The sequence below is a fragment of the Heptranchias perlo genome, chromosome 32, assembly GCF_035084215.1.
Source record: "Heptranchias perlo isolate sHepPer1 chromosome 32, sHepPer1.hap1, whole genome shotgun sequence".
NCBI lineage: Eukaryota > Metazoa > Chordata > Chondrichthyes > Hexanchiformes > Hexanchidae > Heptranchias > Heptranchias perlo.
The window spans coordinates 19,088,139-19,111,041 of record NC_090356.1 but is presented as its reverse complement, the minus strand read 5'-3'; the positions used below and the strand labels follow the sequence as shown (position 1 = coordinate 19,111,041).

General features: G+C 43.5%; 1 protein-coding gene across 7 annotated transcripts in view; it reads right to left on the bottom strand.

Annotated features, from left to right (window-relative positions):
* The window catches only part of LOC137301124 (protein-arginine deiminase type-2-like), a 40,721-nt gene that overhangs the window by 11,304 nt on the left and 6,514 nt on the right, over positions 1-22,903 (bottom strand). For 3 of the 7 annotated variants that reach the window (XM_067970550.1, XM_067970552.1, XM_067970556.1), the window contains exons 2-12: positions 20,476-20,586; positions 19,058-19,168; positions 11,006-11,116; positions 9,895-10,075; positions 7,928-8,000; positions 7,418-7,479; positions 6,379-6,496; positions 6,001-6,129; positions 5,162-5,319; positions 3,777-3,880; positions 2,415-2,526 (exon numbers count right to left, since the gene is read on the bottom strand). In XM_067970550.1, the coding sequence (XP_067826651.1) occupies positions 2,415-2,526; positions 3,777-3,880; positions 5,162-5,319; positions 6,001-6,129; positions 6,379-6,496; positions 7,418-7,479; positions 7,928-8,000; positions 9,895-10,075; positions 11,006-11,097 (1,029 nt within the window). In that variant the 5' untranslated portion in view covers positions 11,098-11,116; positions 19,058-19,168; positions 20,476-20,586. Of the gene's footprint in view, positions 1-2,414; positions 2,527-3,776; positions 3,881-5,161; positions 5,320-6,000; positions 6,130-6,378; positions 6,497-7,417; positions 7,480-7,927; positions 8,001-9,894; positions 10,076-11,005; positions 11,117-13,702; positions 13,872-17,170; positions 17,246-19,057; positions 19,169-20,475; positions 20,587-22,903 lie in introns of those variants that run through there. The other 4 variants (XM_067970551.1, XM_067970553.1, XM_067970555.1 and 1 more) reach the window with 4 other exon arrangements.

The following is a 22,903-nucleotide window of genomic DNA, read 5'->3' as shown; positions in this document are numbered from 1 at the left end:
TTGAAGAGATGAGTGAGGCCTGATAGTGCTTGATGTGGTTCAGTCAGATCTGACAATAGTGGTTAAGCCAGTTGTGCGCCAGATGACTACAACACAGCGCCCCAGGGAGCAATGATGGAGGCCATACAAAAAAAATGACTGGGATGAGAGACAGTAAAGGTTGTGCTGGGGACAAGGGCATTGAAGGTGGAGGTAAGGGAGTACTTGATTAAGTACTTCTTCAAAATCAATGGCTGCAGACGTATTGTGGTGAATGGAGTGCCAAAGGCTAAGCAGCTGGGAGTTTGAAAGTGCAGTTGTAAGTGACTTGGGAGAGAGTATTTTCCAGGAGCAGATTCAGAAGGAAATGGGATTGGAAGAGGGTGGGAGTTGGCCTTGTCAGCAATTGAGATGTTGGAAGTAGGGAAGCTACAGAAGATGGAAAAGTCAAAAAGGTGGCTGTGAATATGGTTAGGAGAGTTTGTATGAAGGGTGAAGTTTGGGAGGACAGGAGGGCAGTGAATTCAGGGAGGGAAGGCAAGGAGAGATGAGATGGAAGTTGAAATTACTGAGGATGAGGAGACGCTCTACAGAGGCTGAGAGAGGAAAGGAAGGAGGCTATCTCGGTGAGAAAGTCAGGATAGAATATGGGGAGGTGGTGGACAATAAGGATTTTAAAGGAGAGGTGAGAGGCATGGAACAAAGTGAGGGGTTCAAAGGAGGCGAAGGTGCCAGAGGAATAGGGGAAGAGACCAAGGTGTGACTTGGTGATAAGGGCCACACCACCACTGTGATGGTTTGAGGACATGTGATGGAAAGTACAGCCAGATGAAGGGGCAAGGTGTCCTCTGAATAATTCCGAATTAGGAATTATTTATATGAAATTCATAATTTTATAACATCAATCCCAAGAGGGGTTTCATTGAGTTAATACTGTGTAATTGAGAATGAAAGTAACTTATGAGTGAAAGTAGCCATGGACTGCACTAAACCTACAAAGTGTTATTTTTCTTTGGGAATAACTTTAAAGTTTGTCAGCCTTCCTTCTTCAAAGAAATTAAACAGATAAAAAGGAAAGTTTATCTGCCAATTCTTTAGTCATTGCAGGATTCTGAAGAATGTTCAGAAAAAGTGTTCTATAAGTCTACATCCCATGAAACTCCCTTCTTGAGGGTTACAGCTCAACACAACCTTTGATTACAAAGGGGCAGGAAGACTGGGCAGTTGGCATTCACTATTCCAGTTCTCCGGACTTTGTACTTTTGCTTTTTTTTGACCCCAAGAATCTGTTCTAACTACTGGAGAAGGGATGATGAGAGCTCTGATGAATTGTATATTACAAGTCTGTACTCTAGTTTACTCAAATTTGCCAGATTGTATAACTCCACTAGATTTTTTAAAAAATTTAGTTGTGTCTTAGGAACATAGGTACAGGAGTAGGCCATTCAGCCCCACAAGCCTGCTCCTCTATTCAATTATGATGTGGAGATGCCGGTGATGGACTGGGGTGGACAAATGTAAGGAATCTTACAACACCAGGTTATAGTCCAACCATTTTATTTTAAAATCACAAGCTTTCGGAGAAATTTGAGTAAACTAGAGTACAGACTTGTAATATACAATTCATCAGAACTCTCATCATCCCTTCTCCAGTAGTTAGAACAGATTCTTGGGGTAAAAAAAAAGCAAAAGTACAAAGTCCGGAGAACTGGAATAGTGAATGCCAACTGCCCCGTCTTCCTGCCCCTTCACCTGAATTCACCTGACGAAGGGGATAATCTCCGAAAACTTGTGATTTTAAAATAAAATTGTTGGACTATAACCTGGTGTTGTAAGATTCCTTACCTCTATTCAATTAGATCATGGCTGGTCTGTACCTCAACTCCATTTACCTGCCGTAGCTCCATATTCCTTGATACCTTTACCTAACAAAAATGTATCAATCTCAATCTTGAAAGCTCCAATTGTCCCAGCATCCACAGTCTTTTGGGGGAGAGAATTCTGGATTTCTATTATCCTTTGTGTCTTTTACCCTGCCACATCTCTGGTCTATAATAATTTCACTTCTACAAATGGACTACGTAATTGCAGTGAGCAATTTGATGCAGTTGGATAATTGTTAACCTCTGGGTCCATGCATCCTGCAGGGCAGGAAGTGAAAAGAAGCATATTTCAGATCATAAAGGACACAGTCCACTTATGGAAATTGTCATCAGGCTGTCAAACAAAAGAACTGTGGAAAAGAACCAAAAATAATATCAATGTGACAAAGAGTGAGAGAGAGGCAGAAGAAAACACAGACAGATTTTAACATGTATCTGGTTTCTGTATATTACAACATCTGTTTTCCCATGGTCAATACCTCTCTCTGAGCTGCACAAGAACCCTTATTGATGCTATGGACTGGATTTTTAGGATTAGATTGTAATATTTACCTGCATCCAACGATCTTTGAAATTCACAGCCTCTGGACAAACTGTCAGCTTGCACTTTGCCTTTTCCACCACAGCTGTGAATTCCTTCAGGAACTTTTTATTCCCTGGTACACTAAAGAAATGAGAATGAAGATTCCAAAGTGGGGTTAATCTGTGCTGGCTACCCATTCAGATGATGTCAAATTCTTTTAACCTCAAAAAGAGATGTGTCAGGGGGATCCTAATAGAACTATATATGAGATAATAGGGTAGAGAAAGTAAAGTGGCACAATGCTCTCAGATATGCCAGGACAACAAGACAAGTGGGCAAAGGCTCAGGGCTGTGAAGCACAAATTTATCACAGATGCCAGAAATTATTTCTTTACACAGACGGTGATTAACAGCTGAAACAGGGTTATTATAAAGCATGCTTGAGGCCAGGACACTGGACTCATTTAAGAAACAGCTGTAATGGGTCCAGTGTCCCAGCAGTGTTGATATTCACAAAGGATGGGAACAAATGGGTCGAGTAACCTTCTTCATTCAACTGACCTCAAACATATAATACAAATGTGGAGATGCCGGTGATGGACTGGGGTTGACAATTGTAAACAATCGTTCACCTGAGGAAGGAGGTAGCCTCCAAAAGCTTGTGAATTTAAAATAAAATTGCTGGACTATAACTTGGTGTTGTAAAATTGTTTACAAATATAATACAAAGTAACACTTTCTGGTTTTAATAAGTTTCATTGTTTTTTTTGTTGTCATTTGACGTTCATGCTATTTATTATGAACTGGAACTAACTGAATAGGGCAGGAATGCTTCAGGAATGGAATTAGCACTTCAAGAAAATTAGAATTCTAGGTCACACCGATAATGTTAGTAGTTAACTATTTTGGTAACGAGAAAAAAACAAGGCAAGCCAGTCTGTGAGTTTCAGGCACTGGCTTTTGATACAGTTGTAAAGCTCTCAAAGATGGGAGACTCCTGTAACTCATCGAACCTGCTCAATGTAGATCTAAAGGAAGTAATAACTGATTTTTGATAAAACGGCAGGGTAGTCAGTCACTATATTGGATTATTCACCCCTTCCTGTCGTATCAGGTCCCCACTCCTGATAGAAATTGACACTCAGTCACTGGCTCCTTCATGACTGACCCCAATGACACCCCAAACTCAACCAACACGAAGCACACTCAACGAACCCAGTGGTCAGTGTCAAGTTTCCACTATGGCCAGATAGTGGCTTACATGACCAAACTCAGCCAAACTGCAGCTGGCTGATTTAGGCACCAGGCAGACACCTAAATCCAGGAGCATTTGGTTAGGGAAGTCAATGCCGCATCCATAAGGAAAACCAGTCTCTGCAACAGCCTCTTACCAGCACACAAACACTTCCTCAGGAGCCAGAGTATTAGGAGTCATAATCCATGGAGCCAAGCGGAATATGACTCGGTCTGTGAAAATAGGAGCCTCTCCAACAGTCTGGAAAGAGAGTTAGACAGTGTTAAAGTGCGATACAGTTACAGAAACATTTTAATTTATATTTGTATTGATATTTCAATTTCCAGCAGTAATCCCCTTTGCTTTATTTAGTACAACTTAGTACCATGAAATCTAACTTTGGACATTATGTTTTACATTATTGGTAAATGAATGCATAAAGCAATCTAATCCTATCTACCCTGCAGCCTGGAAATGATGCTGTGCAAAATCAGTGTGTGAATCGATTTTTGATAAAACTGTAGAGCAGTTAGTTACTGCTTTTGGATTATTTACCCCACCCTAGCAACAGCAAAATGTACCCCAACCCACCTAGACTCTCATTCAGCACCTGTTCCAAGCAGGTGCTGAGTGACTGGAGCACTGCTCAGGTACTTCAGTTGTATTTTTGGGACTCCCCTAATTTTAAATATTCCCTGCAGCCTCAATGAGTCTAGTGCACGATTTGTGTACAGGGTCCCAGCACACTATGTGCTGCTAGGATGCATTTAAGGGTGCTGAGTCTTAGGCACATTGTAGACTTCGTGCCCGATAGTATAGAAAGCTAGCACCCGACGTGCCGCTGAGCATCGAGCAACCAGCGTCATATCATCAGCCCCTTAGAGTTTTCCTCCAATCTAGGTAGACATTTCTCTGATTCGCACCATGTAGTAGTCCAGACATTTTAAAGTCAACACAGAGAAGAGACGTAATCTGCTTCAGCTTGGGTTGGACCCTGAACCCAGAGGGCCCAAGACAGTGTTTAAAAACATACCATGTCATCGAGCTGCCCTATAGTGCTCAGGGTGATAAAGCTTTTCAAATTATTTTTTTGTGGTCGTCAAGGGGGGGGAGGTAGCACTTAAAAATGAAATGTTTTCCCATTATAAGCACCCAGTGTCAGCATCAAGCACACCCAGCTCAGCTATAGATAGGTTAGGTGCAGAGTAAACCTCTCTCTACTCTGCTCCAACAATGTGCCTCAGCTCCAACCTCAGGGGAGCACCTTTTACTGCATATCACAGTGACAATTTCCATTTCCCAATGATCTTCCATATGGCATCTGAGTATGATTGCCAAAATAAGGCACTAGAAAATGGACTGAGACTGTCCAAATTCATTTGACATAGGACTTTATGGCTTGAAGGCAGAGGAGACTTGCATCCCAATCAAAGCAAGGTCTCAGTGGTGCAAGGTCAGTGTCAAACCCACTACTGCACCCATTCCTGCCACTTATACAATTGTACTACATACCATACAGCAGAAATTAGCTTAGAATTTTACCATTGGTTTTAGCAGGCTGAGGTTGAAGGTCACCAAGCTATTAAAACCCTCATCTGGAAACTTTAGCCCTTCAACAAAGAAATTATATTCATTGTTCCCTTTCGTATAATCCATAACAAATGACAGCTTTTTTCTTCCCAGGACGTGTATCATACTTGCTGCAGAATTCAGAGAAAAGAAATATTGTAAAATAACAATTAAACAGCTTCACTAAATAAGAATATTTTTAATGCAAATGTGAAAATGAAGAGAGAGAGAGAAGAGATAAAAAGTGAGAGTGGAATTAAGTTTTTTTTAAAAAAAAGATGGCAACAGACATGGTAACATGAATTGCTAATGCAACAGTAACTATAAAACAGTCCTGGCAACTATGCTGCAATCTCATGTTTCCAAAATTGGGCCAAAGTGCCAACAAATAAAACTGCTGGGTTTTAATGCAGAGCATTTGTAATTAGAAAGGTTTGGGCATGTGAAAAACTGCAGTGACTAAGATTGTACCAGGCATAGGCCCTCTCCTGTTTCTGTTGTGGTGTTAAGGTTTACAGAAGAGATAGATGGATGAGCTGGAGTTTATTTTTTATATTTCTATTGTCTGGTGTTCAAGAGCCCTCAAATACACACAGCTCCTGTAGGCAGACACACACAAATCCCTTGTGCAGGTGGAGTTTCTCTTGCGATGGATTTTATTTTAAATTCAGAAACCTTTGGGTGAAAGGGCCAAGGCTTGGGTTTTAAAAACCTGAAAATTGTAGGAGGAAGGGAAGACTGAGGGAGTTTAAGTAAGATATAGTCCCTCTGCAGACCGTCAGATGGATAAACTCACAGGAAGGGAAACTCACTAAGGCTGTGCTGGAAGACCTGCGCTTTCTCATTGTCGGAAGTTGAAATGTACAGCTGGAGTTTGTAGCCAGGTAGCAGAGAATTAGGTCCTTCGGTTCTCAGGACCATTTGAGACATGTCTGCCAGGTCTGTAAAAAGAGAGAAACAATACACATTTGTCAGTACAATAATGGGGGTAGCTCCATTTTTAAGGCAAATAAAGATTCAGGTATCCAGAAATCTATATATTTCTTGGTTTTCAGTCACCTCTATTAAGAGGTGATTTTGTGTTTTTTTTTAGTCACACCTCAATATTTTTATGTACGCCCATAAAGATCTGAGTCTGACTGTGCCTGACTCAGCCAGCACGTATCTAAACAGTAGGTGTTTCTTGTTACCTTCAAATATAGGCACTGCATTATCACTTTTGTCAGGTTCAGAAGCTGCCACATCATCCTTGTCACAGTTCACAAGAAGAACAGCTCCATGTCCATTAGGACCCCACGACCAAGAAGCCTGGTAAAGAAAAGAAAATAATTGGGCCTTGAAATTATGCTGTGGTATAGCAGCATGCTATTTCAACAGAGCCGTTCTTCCCCTATTATCTTGTGCATCCCCGATTTCCTTCGCCCCACCATTGGCAGCTGGGGCTTCAGCTGTCTAGGCCCTGAGCTCTGGAATTCCCTCCCTAAACCTCTCTACCTCTCTCTCCTCCTCTAAGAAGCTCCTTAAAACCTTACCTCTTTTGCCAAGCTTTTGGTCACCTGTCCAAATATCTCTGGTGTCAAATTTTGTCTAATAACGCTCCTATGAAGCACCTTGGGACACTTTACTACATTAATGGCGCTATATAAGTGCAAGTTGTTATTGTTAAAATAGCACAGGAAGTAATTTCATGCAGGTATTTTATGGGCAATTTTACGAGTCTACACAGCCAGCCCAGAGCCTCGGTTGCTGGCAGCACTGATCAGAAATTCAAGTGCTTGATTTTCTGACTTATAATGTTAATGATCAGGTAATTGTGGGCAGCGTGCACCCAAATTTCTTATATTTGCTGCCAGATGGGCGAGACTCCCATCAGCAATGTTTCCTCTATTGAGCGTAAGTTTTATCCTGCAGCGTTATTTTGAGGCAGTAAGAGTTGAGTAGCTCAATTCATTCATACTCCATTCTGCAATCGCCCAGAAAAACTCCCCAAGAAGGTACTTATTCAGTCAACTGGCACCTTTAAAAGCAGCTTGATTTTTTTCATGGGATATTGGGGAAGAAATTAAGTGTGCCCTAAAGCAGAGGATCAACAGGCATCGTGGGACGGAAGTAGAAAATCGGGCGAGCAATCCGCTCTGTCACTTTACTGCCCGAGCAGCGAGCATGAAAATGACCCCCAGATATCTTGTAAAAGATAAACTGTGAAGACTAATATTTTTTTCTCAGTACCTTATTTGGATTATTTTTCTCGACTTTACCATCACGATCTGCATCCACATCCAGCGATATGCCTGCAAAAGAAAAGATATAGAGGTTAGGAGAACTGATGTGCGGGGGCTGGCCTGGTAACAGTCCATGGAATAGGTTGAATCTTTCCTATTAAAACTATTTTTCTGGGCATTTGTTTTCCAGTTGGCAGCTTCCTTTTTTATTTAATCAGATTTTATGTTAGCCATAGGTCCATTGTGAAGGACTTTATCAAATGTTCGTACAAGTCAAAATAATATAATACTAACCACAGTACCATCATCCCCCAACTCAGTCCCATCCCCAAAGAATCTGTAGAGAATTTTCTTTGTGTGACTAGCCCTTCATACATCCACATTGGCTTGAATTATTGCCTTTTATCTGATGTATTATTTTCTTGTACCAGGACTAATTGCTTTCAGTACAGCAGTATTACTATTAGACTACCTCCTCGTGAACAAACTTTGTTTAACCTGAGTGTAAATCACTTACTGACGGCAGTGAGCTGGACGATTATCTTGTCAATGGGACTTTCCAGCTTTTCTCCGTAAAATGTAACCGTAACCTACAGGAAGAGATCAGGCATAAGATTAGGAACAATTAGTCTTGCCCCCTATGCTGGTGCTGCTTTGAACATGCCAGTGGAGGTCCACAAGATCAGCCTAGGTTGACTCTTCAATTGTTTAATTCATAAAATCATAGAATCATACAGCACAAAAGGAGGCTATTCGGCCCATCATGCCCATGCCGGCTCTTTGAAAGAGCTATCCAATTAGTCCCATAGCCCTGCAAATTTTTGCTTTTCAAGTAAATATCCAATTCCTTTTTGAAAGTTACTGTTGAATCTTCTTCCACCACCCTTTCAGGCAGTGCATTCCAGATTCCAGAAATGTTAGACATTAGCTTGAATTACTCTAATTGGCATAATTTTAACTCTGGCATTAACCCATTCACTTCAGTCAGGCTGCAAGAAAGGGCTAATTTCTTTTGATAAGGAATCAGTTAAGATGCTTTGATCTAAGTGTGAATTGGATTGTATATTAAAAAGGTTCTAGCGGGTATTGGTGCTTGAATTTCAGACAATGTGCATGAAATTTCTCACTTGCTTTCCATGTTGCCTTCCTGGTATTGTTTCTTTGATCACGATTGATTGACAGCAATGTCTTCAAAGAAAAAAGGGTGTATGACATTTAAGGATGAATTAAACAATCCCGCGCTCCCAACAGGGAGCTGCACACGAAGAGGGCAACAATACTGTAATGGCTGCATATAGTGACACTACAAATCCTGGCCAGAATGGAGATGATTGGATAATTCTCCTGTCACTCACGTCTGGAGACCGCACTGCTGTAACTGGGATTGATTTTAGACACATAATTTGTATTATGTAACTATTCTCCACTCATTGCATTTTGCTGGAGAAATAATCCTGCTGCACTCAGGAGACTGTTTGCTGAAGTTTCGGTCATGCGGACAGGAACATTGAATATAAAAGGATTGTAAAATTACAATAGCTCTAGTTGCAGAGCTAACACAGTCACACGATGGGCTGTTTTTCCGAGCACCAAGTTCACTGCTCCCTTCGGGTGTGGCTCCCTGCTGGGACTACAGAAGCACTAAATTTACCCTATGAATTCTTCCCAAGGACAAACCAGGTTCTGTGGGTGTTTGAGGCTCACATATTCTACATGTAACATCTCATCTCAAACGATACACTTTGAGACTGTATTGAAAGAAAAATTTGGTGATCCCGTGCTTTCAGCAGAGACTTACACTTGAAGGGAGCACAAGTCAAGGACAGGGCTACAATACTATAACCCTGATTATCCACCTCACACTCCATTTGAGCGCAACTCCCCACTGGGAGCACAGGATTAGCAAATTTATCCATATTTACCAAAGAATCAGATAAGACTCATCTGATTCATCTAAAGAAACTGTTCCATTCTAAGAGACTTCCTGGAATGCTAGAGGCAGCATTCTGAATGGTTATATTGATTGCTTGTGAAGTGATTTCCATTCTCTCCTACAAACATTGCGCTATTTAGTATTGTGCCTAATTTTTATGCTCCAGATTATATTTTTTAAGAAATTGTAAATAACCCTGAAGTTCTAATCGGCGTAGCCTCTAGTGAACAACTCACCATGATCAGGTTCATTGTTAGACTCAAGTTACACAAACTCAGTGCAGCAGAGAATAAAGAAACAGGTTTCAGAAACTTGTCCAGACAGTTGAATGAGGAATGCGGTTTTGGAGAAAGCCCAAACTGAAACACTTCCATTCCCTATTTTGACATAAACTATAATTCACTATTACTACAGCAACAACAACTTGCATTTATATAGCACCTTAAAGTAAAAACACATCCCATAGTGCGTCATAGAGATGTAATGAAAAAATAATAATCTTAATAACAGACCCCAAAAAAGGCATTTCTGCAGAGGTATTACAATATTACCTTGCTATCACTGACATAATTGCTTGTTTTTTCCATAGTGACCAGAAGCAAGGTCCCTTTGTTGAGGGCCCATCTTGTTGCATGTTCAGCTACCATGGTTACATTATGTTGATCTGAAATGAAACATTTGACACCAGGACTGGAGCGGACTTCAAATGTCTGGGATCCTAGAGGTGATGGTCTGGAGGAAAAGAGAAAATATTTAAGTCTAGGTAATTAGTTACTTTATTCAAATGATGAATCTATTTCAGTTATTTGATCAATAAAAGAAGGAATTATGCTGACTGTAAGGGCCCTACATGAAATGAGTTCAGTGGGCCCACAGGTTAAAAATGCCCCAATTCTGCACTAGTTGGGACTAAATAGTAGATTTTCCAGTTGTGACACTGATCTGAGAGCAGCAAACTCCTCCTCCCCCTGACCCCCACCACGTCCCCCTCTCTTTTCTCCTCTCCCCATTCTACCTTCGCCATCTTCCTCCTCTCCCCAACATCATCCCCTCTCCCACACACTCTCTCCCCATACTCCTTTCTTCCCCTCCCTTTTCCACCCTCTCTGTTCCCCTCCCTGTCCACTTATCCCCTCCCCTCCCTCTCCTCTCTTGCCTCCCTCCATTCTCCCTCTCACTTCCTTCCTCTCTTCTCGACTCGCCTTGCCTCATTCTCCCCCCAGAGCTTGGGACCAAGGCGGTTGAAGGCATTGTCACTAATGGAGTGGAGAATGTACAAGAGACCAGAGTTAGAGGAACAGAGATTCGTGGGGGAGGGAGTTGTACAGTTAGAGGAGGTTATACTGATAGAGAGGGTAAAGCCATGAAAGGATTTAAACACTAGGATGAAAATTTTAAATTTGAAGTATTAGGCAACTGAGAGCCAATCCTAGGGTTGATGAGTGAGTGGGACTTGGTGTGGGATATGATATAGGCAGCAGAGTTTTGGATGAGGTGAAGTTTTTGGAGAGCGAATGGGAGGCCGTCTGGAGAGCATTGGAATAGTTGTGTCTAGAGCTGAGAAAGGCATGGGTGAGGGTTTCAGCAGCAGATGGGCTGAAGTTTGGGCACAGCGGATGATCTTATGGAGATGAAAGTAGTCAAATCAATTTGCTGACTTACTTGTAAACGTCGATGCTGAGTTCGGTCCCCAGCACATAAATTACTTGGGTGGGTTTCCCACACTTCAGGCGCACGGTCCTTTGCTTGGACATAGTGAAGGTTTACAGCACTCTGCAGAGCAAAAAAAGTGTTTCAGCACAGGCATAACCTATAGACACACACTACCCTGCTCACAGTCCAGAGTCACCCAGACTTCTAACTGCCTGGAGGTGCAACATTCCATAATATAATCAGTAGCTCTCATCACTTATTCTCCTTTTACACCTTTCTACAATATTATTACAGTTTGGCCTAGAATTATTTTATTCATTCATGGGATATGGGCATTGCTGGCAAGGCCAGCATTTATTGCCCATCCCTAATTGCCCTTGAGAAGGTGGTGGTGAGCCACCTTCTTGAACCGCTGCAGTCCGTGTGGTGAAGCTTCTCCCACAGTGCTGTTAGGAAGGGAGTTCCAGGATTTTGACCCAGCGACGATGAAGGAACAGCAATATATTTCCAAGTCAGGATGGTGTGTGACTTGGAGGGGAACGTGCAGGTGGTGTTGTTCCCATGTGCCTGCTGCCCTTGTCCTTCTAGGTGGCAGAGGTCGTGGGTTTGGGAGGTGCTGTCGAAGAAGCCTTGGCGAGTTGCTGCAGTGCATCCCGTGGATGGTACACAATGCAGCCACAGTGCGCCGGTGGTGGAGGGAGTGAATATTTAGGGTGGTGGATGGGGTGCCGATCAAGCGGGCTGCTTTGTCCTGGATGGTGTCGGGCTTCTTGATTGTTGTTGGAGCTGCACTCATCCAGGCAAGTGGAGAGTATTCCATCACACTCCTGACTTGTGCCTTGATGATGGTGGAAAGGCTTTGGGGAGTCAGGAGGTGAGTCACTCGCCACAGAATACCCAGCCTCTGACCTGCTCTTGTAGCCACAGTATTTATATGGCTGGTCCAGTTAAGTTTCTGGTCAATGGTGACCCCCAGGATGATGATGGTGGGGGATTCGACAAAGGTAATGCTGTTGAATGTCATGGGCAGGTGGTTTAGATTCTCTCTGTTGGAGATGGTCATTGCCTGGCACTTGTCTGACGCGAATGTTACTTGACACTTATCAGCCCAAGCCTGGATATTGTCCAGGTCTTGCTGCATGCGGGCATGGACTGCTTCATTATCTGAGGGGTTGCAATGCCTTGAAATGAGTCACACCACTGTTGCACCATTAAAAAAAAGTGATGTGCTGCTGATGGCCTAAAGAGGGAGCTTTATGCAAATTTTCTGGGTCTTCACATTTGCATAACCATTGGTACAGGCATTAGTGTAAAACCATTGCAAGCAGCTGAACCAGCAGGAAATTTTGGTGCAGCCTTTTAAATGCACTGTTCAGCTTGTGCTGTTCAACAACACACTGGAGACAAGCAGGTAAGACAGGAACAGTGCTTGGCTCTTTCCTTTCTCTCTCAAATTACTTCACTGCATGTTTTATCAACATTTTTATTACACTCGGACAAAATTATGAACACTCAACAGCCATCTGTAACAGGGGTAACAGGGTATGCCACCAAGTCAGAGGCGAAGAATGCACAATTTCATTCATTCAGTCCTCCGAGCACTCTTGGAGGGCATTTAAGGCAGGACAAAGAGACTCCTGGATGTGGTGCCACCAAGTCACCCAGAATTATCACTTGTGCCACCCAATGGGAGGTGGTACTGGCAATGACTGTCAACCATCTCACCCCAAGACTACAGAACAGAGTTGCAAAATGTTCCACATCCTCAGCAGGGCAGGCAAGTTAGCACACTGCACACCTTTCCCTTTCCTTCCTTGCCCATCCTGGGCACCAACACACTCTTCACCCTCTTAATGCAACACTTCCATAACTAACTCTTCACAATGCTCTTTGGCTAAGTTGGGGGGGCGGCGGGGCTCCAACTCAGCATCATGCAATATGGCTACTCAGCATCCATCACACCAATTACTTACTTTCACAACCCAAAAACCCCTTCCTCCATTTTAATACCCTCACATGCCCACATCTCTTACTTCACTTTTCCCATGACACATGGTGCACACTCCTCAACTGCTAGCCTTACCCTCAATCACTCGATCTTCTTGCACGACAAATTGGAATGCAATGGCCACCACAGGCAAGCCACTGGTGGGGGGGGGGGCTTCCCCAACCTTAGGTACCTTACCTCTTTCCAGTTCAAGGCCATGCAGCTCGTGGGGTGGCACTCAGAACTTGCCAGGCGAGATGCTGTGCTCGGCAGCATCTTTCTAGATCCAGGTTACTGACTGAGCATCTGCATTGTCACCATGGCATCCCTTTGAAGCACCACACAGACACAACCTTCCACTCCTTTCACTGTCTCCTTAATCCCAAGGGGGTGATGCTCACCTATTCATGGCTTCTACCCTCCTTTCCTGCAGATCCACCACAGCAATTGGATAGCAGCACGTGCCAGGCCTCCAGCCATCCCCCTCGCAGCACCAGATAAGTGGAACTTGGGAGGCAAGACAAGGCTGCCCAGGGGCACCCTCCAGAGATGTAGTCAGCAGTGGCTCCGTGCCAGGTGCCAGCTGTTATGAGATGAGGGCCACATCAGTCTGTTGACCCTTCTGTACAACATGAGGAGCTAACCATCTCCTGCAATTCTGACCCTCAGACAGCACCTAGAAGAAGCACAAGAACAGGTGCCCACAAGAAATGTCATACCTGCTTCTGAGAAGCCCAAATGCTGGGTAAGGGATGGAAGAGGGTGTGGGAAGCTGCTGGTCCGACCTTGTGAAAAAGAGTCAGAAGGTGGCTCTAGGCAGAATGGCAAAAAAAAACTGCTTAAAAATTGTTTCCTAGCTGCAGAAATCTGTATTGAAAGATCTTCAGCCTCTTGTGTTTCAGGAAGTCCTCACTTCCGCCTTCAACAGCTGATACTGACAGCTTCTGCACCTCACCAAACTGTGTCTAACTTACCCTGGTGTAACAACGCTCCAAATACAGGAAACTCAGAGTTGCTTCGCCACTGGCTCTCACTTTTGACATTCATATGAGGCTAATGGCAACTCGGCAGGCGGACCACGGGACAGCTGCAGAGGCACGAGGAAACTTGAGGGAAGCCATGTAAATACAAAAGAACCCTTTGCTCCTCTACCCCATTTAGATTCTTATTATCCAAGCGGTATGTGGCCTCTTTATTCTTCCTACCAAGAAGCCATGATCTAATTGAATGGTGGAGCAGGCTTGAGGGGCTGATTGGCCATCACCCCTGCTCTTGCTAAGCTCCTACCCTCATATCAATTTCAGACCCCTCATCCTTTTTTTCAAATTCCTCCATGGTCTTGACGCATCCTATCTGAGCAATCTCCTTCAGCTCTATATTCCAGCCTGCACTGTCTGTTCCTCTGACACTAGATTACTGCTCATTCCTTGCTTTCTCCTTGCTACAAATTGGTTGGCAAATCTTTCGAAGATGATACACCTGCCCCTTTTAATTCTCTCCTAAAACCTGGTGGGGTAGGGGGGTAGATTTTGACTTCGTACAATAGTGTAAAATGCCAGCAGATTGGAGCATCCTGCTGTCAAAATGACACTGACAGACTGTCCCTACCCATTCACAGTCACGCTCAGCAGATTCCACACAAATGCACATTCCACCCTAAGGCTGCTGCAGTAACTCTGTTTCTACAAGTCCGGCTACAATAAAGTGGGATTGTTTCAAGCTAAACAAGCAGCCAAGTTCTATACCAGGTATGCATAATTAATAACTTTCTGCATTATCTATGATTTTTGTTTTTTTATCTTTTACACAGGGCTAAATTTTCAACTTTTTTCTTCAGCCTAATCTAGGCCTCAGGACACTGAACTCCATCCAACTCCTCATTCTTTCACAAAAACAGTCTTGCCCCCTCTAATTCTTCCATTGGAAATAAAAATCAGGAGACATTTGTCAATGGGATTTTGGTAGTCACTTTAATTTGATTGTTGCATAAAGAATATAGTCTAACGTTTATGGTAATGATACTTGTCCATATTCAATATTATTAGGAGGGTTAGTAAAAGGTTTTGTATTATTTTTCTATCTGAGGAGGTGTAAGTTAAAATAGGGCAGAACCCAGTTCTGTTGGGAATCCAACCTGTGGAGAGGAGGCTGGGAAATGCCAGTGGGGGTTCTTCTGCTTACCTCCCCACCCCACCCCCCACCTCATCAAGAGGGTGTTCCACTCATTCTGTCCTTACTTGACCCCAGCAGAGAACTTATCAGCTGACGCGAGTCCTAGTGAGGTCTTTTGAATGGCCCCAAACCTTTATGAAACAGGTAGTGGATCCCAGAGGGGATTGATTACCTTCAAAAACAGGAGTACACCTGGAGCAGAGGAAGCAGGGATTTGGGAATGGAGTACCTTACTATTTCTTTCAGGGCTGCAGTTCCCCAATCTTGTATTATTATTGAGCTGAAGATTGTGCCCATTTCATGTACAAACCTCATTAAGGCCCCAGATTTGGCTTAGGAGAACAGTAAATATGGAACAAGTTGAGAAATAAGATTTTGCAGCATGTGCCATCTACTGTCGGTTAGTTTTACCTTGTCAGATACCTTAAAATGTGTCATCTTTTCCTGTATCTGTTTCAATGTATTGCAGGTGCTGTAGACAGGCATGGTACACTGCTGTCATCTGGGGAGGGAGCAGCCCTGGTGTGTCAATCAGGTCAAGTCTCCTCCCATTCACCTCATGCAACAGAACATCCACTTTGCCATTCATTCAACAGTTGGAGACAGCGCAGCTCTGCCATTTTATGATAACAGGAAATCAAGTAGTGCAGACAGGAAGTGTGTGCAGACGTAATATTTTAACTTATTATAGATGTTCTGTACCATTAGATCTTTCTGTTTTCCACTCTGTAAAGGATCCTGCCTTTTAGGGTATACTTCCTTTCACCATTTTTTCCCAAAATGTACTGCTTCACAGTTCTTTGCATTTAACCACATCAGCCACTTATCTACCCACTCCAATAATCTGTCTATGCTGTCCTACAATCTCCTATATTCTTTCTTAGTTATCCATGCCCCCTAATTTGGTATCATCAATAAACATTGATGTTATACCTCTTGTGCCTATGTCCAACTCATTTATATACTCTTTTTGATATATATTAATGACCTGGACTTGGGTATAGAGGGTAATTTTGAAGTTTGCAGATGACACGAAACTTGGAAATGTAGTAAACAAAGTGAAGGATTGACTTCAGGAGGACATAGACAGACTGGTGAAATGGGAAGACACATGGCAGATGAAATTTAAGCCAGAGAAGTGTTAAGTGACACATTTTGGTAGGAAGAATGAGGAGAGGCAATATAAACTAAATGGTACAATTTTAAATAGGGTGCAGGAACAGAGAGACCTGGGGGTGCACAAACACAAATCTTTGAAGGTGGCAGGACAAGTTGAGAAGGCTGTTAAAAAGCATATGGAATCCTGGGTGTTATTAATAGAGGCAAAGTACAAAAACAAGGAAGATATACTAAACCTTTATAAAACACTGGTTAGGCCTCAGCTGGAGTATTGTGGTCAATTCTGGGCACCACACTTTAGGAAGAATGTCAAGGCCTTAGAGAGGGTGCAGAAGAGATTTACTAGAATGGTACCAGGGATGAGGGACTTTAGTTATGCGGAGAGACTGGAGAAGCTGGGGTTGTTCTCCTTGGAACAGAGAAGGATAAGAGGAGATTTGATAGAGGTGTTCAAAATCATGAACAGTTTTGACAGAGTAAATAAAGAGAAACTGTTTCCAGTGGCAAAAGGGTCGGTAATCAGAGGTCACAGATTTAAGGTGATCGGCAAAAGAGCCAGAGGCGACATGAGGAAACATTTTTTTACGCAGCAAGTTGTAATGATCTGGAATGCACTGCCTGAAAGGCTGGTGGAAGCAGACTCAATAGTAACTTTCAAAAGAGAATAGATAAGCACTTGAAGGGAAAAACTTACAGGGCTATGGGGAAAAAGCAGGGGAATGGGGCTAATTGTATAGCTCTCTCAAAGAGCCGGCACAGGCACGATGGGCCAAATGACCTCCTCCTGTGCTGTTCCTACTATGATACTATGAAATAGAAAACAAAAAGAGATACATTTAACTCTAGGATACACACCTGAAAAATCATAACCCACCTTTTTACAAATGCTGACTGACCTGTGTATTTCCAGCATTTTCTGAATTTATTTTCATGTAACCATAGGTTTTGTTTTGTGCCCTGTAGTCATCCCTCCATCCATAAAGCTACATTTCCTTTAATATAATGTCTTAATTTTCATAAATCAGCCTGTGCTGACTGTCGCAATTAGCTCGTGCTGACTGTCGCAATTAGCCCGTGCTGACTGTCGCAATTAGCCCGTGCTGACTGTCGCAATTAGCCCGTGCCTCCCTAAGTGTTTACTAAGTACATTTTGGATTTGGGATTTTACAAGGTTAATTTTCCAACTTTACATTGCACTGCCTCACCTGCCAGGAGCACATATTGGAAATTCAGGCACATGCTGCAATGTCTGATGACTTTCTAACCATAAATAATATATTTTGTGAGCCCAAATTTCCAAAATGGACTCTCGGCTGGCAGTGCTCCCCCAGCAGAGTTGGAAAATTATCCCTTAGATGTTTACCTACAACTAAGGTGAGATCCAACCACAAAGCACAGGATAAATAGGGATAAAGTATACCCCTAAGAAAAGTTACTTTAACTTGAAAGTACAGTTGAGACTTTACTTCCTTTCGGCAACCCAGTTGCCTAACTTCCTTATTTGTGTCATAGCATTTTCACAAAAACACCTGTTTCCAAATATTAGAGCTCTTATCTATGATTGTTCACACATTTAAGGGGAAGTTATATAAACACAGGAGGGAGAAAGGAATAGAAGGATATGCTGATAGGGTTAGATGAAGAGGGGTGGGAGGGTGTGAAGCATAAACGCCAGCTTGGGCAGAATGGCCTGTTTCTATGCTGTGAATTCTATGTAATTCTATTTGTAATTAATTGTAAAATGGTCACTTTTATTTCTTCTTTGCTCTTCCCCAAAGAAAAATTAGGCAAAACTCCAGAATATCGCCTCACCTGGCATCCTGCATTATTCATCCCTGACTGGTGCTTTTATAGCTCAGAGCATTCAATCATCCCTGTCTGTACATAATTTTATAACCCTTCAATGTGTTGCCAACTAGATACGTGCACAACTCTTTTTTGTAGATATTAATTGACACAGATGTATAGGTGTGTGAAATACAGCCTAAGGACAACCTATAGGCATATGCGAGTGTGTGCCTGTGTGGATATATAAATTGTAACCCGAGCAGTTTTGGATGTGTGTATGAGAAGCAATGCCAGGTTAGTCCCTTAATTTTTATACCTTGATTTTCATATTTAAGCAGCTTCTCACCTATTTCAGGTGGGCAGGCAGGCTGCTCGTACATGTACAGGCCCATCTGAAAATTGCATCAGGCAGATGGGCCTTGGACATCAATACATCAGCTGAGATGCCCCCCACCCCAATTTTTCAATTTCTGGCCGCCCGTTTCTCAGGCGAGAAATGGGTGGCCAGCAGTTCAAAATCGCCCCAACTGGGTCGCAATTTTTTAGCCTCAAATTTTTCTGTAATATTTCTATGTCTAGTGACAATTCCAGGCCCAAAGTAAAGTTGCATGCTAAAGCTGCTGACACAGTGGGGTAAATTTTAACCCCATGAACAGAGGGATTGGGGGCGGGTGGAAAGATAAAAATTATAAAAAAGTAAAACCCGACCCCAACCGGCCCACTTCTGGTTTTAACGGAGGTGGGTCGAGGGGTGGGCAACCAACCAAATCTCAGGAGGTGGATCAGTCAGTAAAATCTTTTAAGGAGGCAGCAGAATTTTGGATGAGGTGAAGTTTTTGGAGAGAGAATGGGAGGCCGTCTGGAGAGCATTGGAATGGTTGTGTCTAGAGCTGAGAAAGGCATGGATGAGGGTTTCAGCAGCAGATGGGCTGAAGTTCGGGCAGAGCAGATGATCTTATGGAGGTGGAAGTAGTCAAATCAATTTGCTGACTTACTTGTAAACATCGATGCTGAGTTCGGTCCCCAGCACATAAATTACTTGGGTGGGTTTCCAACACTTCAGGCGCACGGTCCTTTGCTTGGACATAGTGAAGGTTTACAGCACTCTGCAGAGTATATAAAAAAAGTGTTTCAGCACAGGCAGAGGCTAACCTATAGACACACACTACCCTGCTCACAGTCCAGAGTCACCCAGTCTTTCTTTTAACTGCCTTCTGATGCATTTCTATGTCACTAGTGATAATTCCAGGCCCAAAGTAAAGTTGCATGCCAAAGCTGCTGACACAGTGGGGTAAATTTTAACCCCACGAACGGGTGGGTTGAGGGCGGGTGGGAAGGTAAAAATTGTAAAAAAGTAGAACCCAACCCCATCCCGCCCACTTCCGTTTTTAATGGAGGTGGGTCGAGGAATGGGCGACCAATCCGCTCTCAGGAAATGGGTCAGTTAATAAAATCTTTTAAGGAGGCTGCGGGCCTCCATTTTAATAAGTTTTTTATTTTTAACTCTTGGGGGCCGGGATTCCCGGGCTTTCTGATTCTTGCCACATAAGAGGAAGCAGGAAGGCCCGGATCAACAGGTAAGTGCCTTTACTGCACTGCTTGTGAGCCAGGAGGAGCAGGAGTGTTTCCTCCAGGCCCAACAAGCTTACCTGCCACGATTCCACACACGTGATCGACCGACCCTGCCCCCCCCGCCATGTCCGATCCCCTCCACCCCCGCCATCTCCGATCCCCTCCCCCCACCATCTCCGACCCTCCCCCCACCATCTCCAACCCTCCCCCCACCATCTCCGACCCTCCCCCCACCATCTCCGACCACCCCCCACCATCTCCGACCCTCCCCCCACGATCTCCGACCCCCCCATGACTGAGCCCCTGATGAGTGACCCCCCCCGATGACCCTCCAATGACTGCCGATCCCGATGACTCGCCCCAATGACCCCCCCCCCCAAATCTAAGACTTAATGCTGACATTTGCTCCCTGGCTGCTCTCCTGTCCAACTGACAGCCAGCGTATAAATCTGGCTGGTTGCCGGGCAGGAAACCTTCTGAAAAAAATTGAAAGACCTCCTTATGTCAGAATCGTAAGGACGTCCGGGAAACCCATACTTCTGGGTTTCCTGTCAGGAAATTCCCCCCCCCCCCCCTCTCTTCCCAGCTCCCCGTTAAAATTTACCCCCGTATGTTTGCCTGGGGGAATAGGTTTGTAAGTGTGTTGGGTGTTGGATCACAGTTCAGTTCTTTCAGAGAATGCACACGTGCCCAGGTATCCTTGGGCTACACAATCCTCAGCCAATCCAAGCCAGGGAGGGAAAAATCAGCCAGGGTTCCTGATCCTGATTATTATCTAGTGACCCCCCCTCCTGGAAAGTATCCATGTGTGGAAATTGTCTAAGGACGAGAACATACTCACCTGTGATGCCTTCCTTGGTTGAATAGGCTACTAATAATCACCATCTAGGCTCATGAATAGAGAATGGCCACTTGGATGAGGTCCTGGGGGGCTGCCAGCGTCCAGACAACTCTACCGCAGCAAGAGTCAGCGTTTCAGATAGGAGAGAACATATTAATATGCAAAAAGATTGCCAAAAATAACATTACGTAAGGAATTTCTTCACTCTCACATTGGATGAGTAACATGAATTTGAATTTACTTATAAAATAACAAAATAATTGATTGTACAGTATGATGGAGATATTTTTCTAACTATGATTTCAAATTATACACTGCAGAGTCAGGTATTACTAATAATTTTAGAATAGAATCATAGAATCATAGAAGTTTACAACATGGAAACAGGCCCTTCGGCCCAACATGTCCATGTCGCCCAGTTTATACCACTAAGCTAGTCCCAATTGCCTGCACTTGGCCCATATCGCTCTATACCCATCTTACCCATGTAACTGTCCAAATGCTTTTTAAAAGACAAAATTGTACCCGCCTCTACTACTGCCTCTGGCAGCTCGTTCCAGACACTCATCACCCTTTGAGTGAAAAAATTGCCCCTCTGGACCCTTTTGTATCTCTCCCCTCTCACCTTAAATCTATGCCCCCTCGTTATAGACTCCTCTACCTTTGGGAAAAGATTTTGACTATCTACCTTATCTATGCCCCTCATTATTTTATAGACTTCTATAAGTTCATGGAAAAGTCTAGAATTCGTTATCTTGGCCCACTTATAAATGGTCAAGGTGAGGGACTAGTTGGCAACTAGCAGCCATAAAAACTGTGCATCCACAAGGATTTGGCACCTTCCAGGGGTGGGGGGGGGGGGGGAGGAAAGAGAAAATAGTCAAGGAAAAAAAAAAATTTTGAATTGTGTTTAATGTTCCATGTAGTTTTTAGGGTAACGGTGCAGGAATGCGCAAGTGGTGTCAGGAGAGCTTCCCCAGATATGCGAGCAGTGTTCAACTCTTGCGCAGTCTTGTTTTATAGAGTTAAGCGTTCCTGAGGAGTGAGCATGTTCTTGGTATGAATCTGCTCAGACCAAAATGAGTCCATACTAACACTGCTAAAGGCATAACAGCCATGAAGGCTTAGCTTGTAGGTTCATGTTAGAAATTTTTCCTGTTATTTTTTATCCAGATTCCTAAGGCAACAAATCTGAAAGATTTTACCAATTTTTGTTTTAATGGAATCCTTGTCCTCATCAACCTCTGCAAGATCCCTGACTCCTGTGCACAAAACTTTAATATCCTCAACCATCGTAGCTTTGGTCTACCCTAACTTTCCAGCTTTTTCCAGTTCCAGCGAGATTAGAAAACATTTCTACACACAAAGGGTGGTAGAAGTTTGGAACTCTCTTCTGCAAACGGCAATTGATTCTGGCTCAATTGCTAAATTTAAATCTGAGATAGATAGCTTTTTGGCAACCAAAAGGTATTAAGGGATATGGGCCAAAGGCAGGTATATGGAGTTGGATCACAGATCAGCCATGATCTTATCAAATGGCGGAGCAGGCACGAGGGGCTGAATGGCCTACTCCTGTTCCTATTTTCACATCCTAGTTTACATCATTGCTGATCTGATGGTGGTCTCCATGCATCTCCTCTCTTCCTGCTTCACCGTTAATGGCAGGACCTTCACCCACCACATCCCTGCACTCTGGAATTCTCTTCCTAAACATTTTGGGACTTTTATGTATATGGCTTTCAAAGGATTTATTTTATTTTATGCTCTATTGTGGATATAAGTTCAGGTTCAGTTTACAAATGGTTATCTCCCAGAGATACACATGCCATTTAGAATCGTGATCAGGCTGATTCTTGGGGTGAAATATTTGTCAGGTCAGTCATCATGGACAATGAAGATCGTTAACACTGGTCGTGTTGTTGTCAGTTGTGGGAAAGCTAATAGAATCTGTCACACTTGAACAAATATGAGCTCAACAACAAAAACTTGCATTTATATAGCACCTTTAATGTAGCAAAACGTCCCAAAGGCTTCACAGCAGTGTTATCAAACAAAATTTGACATCGAGCCACATAAGGAAATATTAGGACAGATTGGTCAAAGAGGTAGGTTTTAAGGAGCGTCGTAAAGGAGGAGAGAGAGGTACAGAGGCGGAGTGGTTTAGGGAGGGAATTCCAGAGCTTAGGGCCTACACAACTGAAGGCACAGCCCCAATGGTGGAGCGATTGAAATTGTGGATGCGCATGAGGCAAGAATTGAGGGAGAGCAGAGATTGGGGAGGGTTGTAGGGCTGGAGGAGGTTACAGAGATAGGGAGGGGCGAGGCCATGGAGGGATTTGAATACAAGGATGAGAATTTTTAAATCGAGGCATTCCCGAACCGGGATCCAATGTAGGTTAGCGAGCACAGGGGTGATGGGTGAATGGAA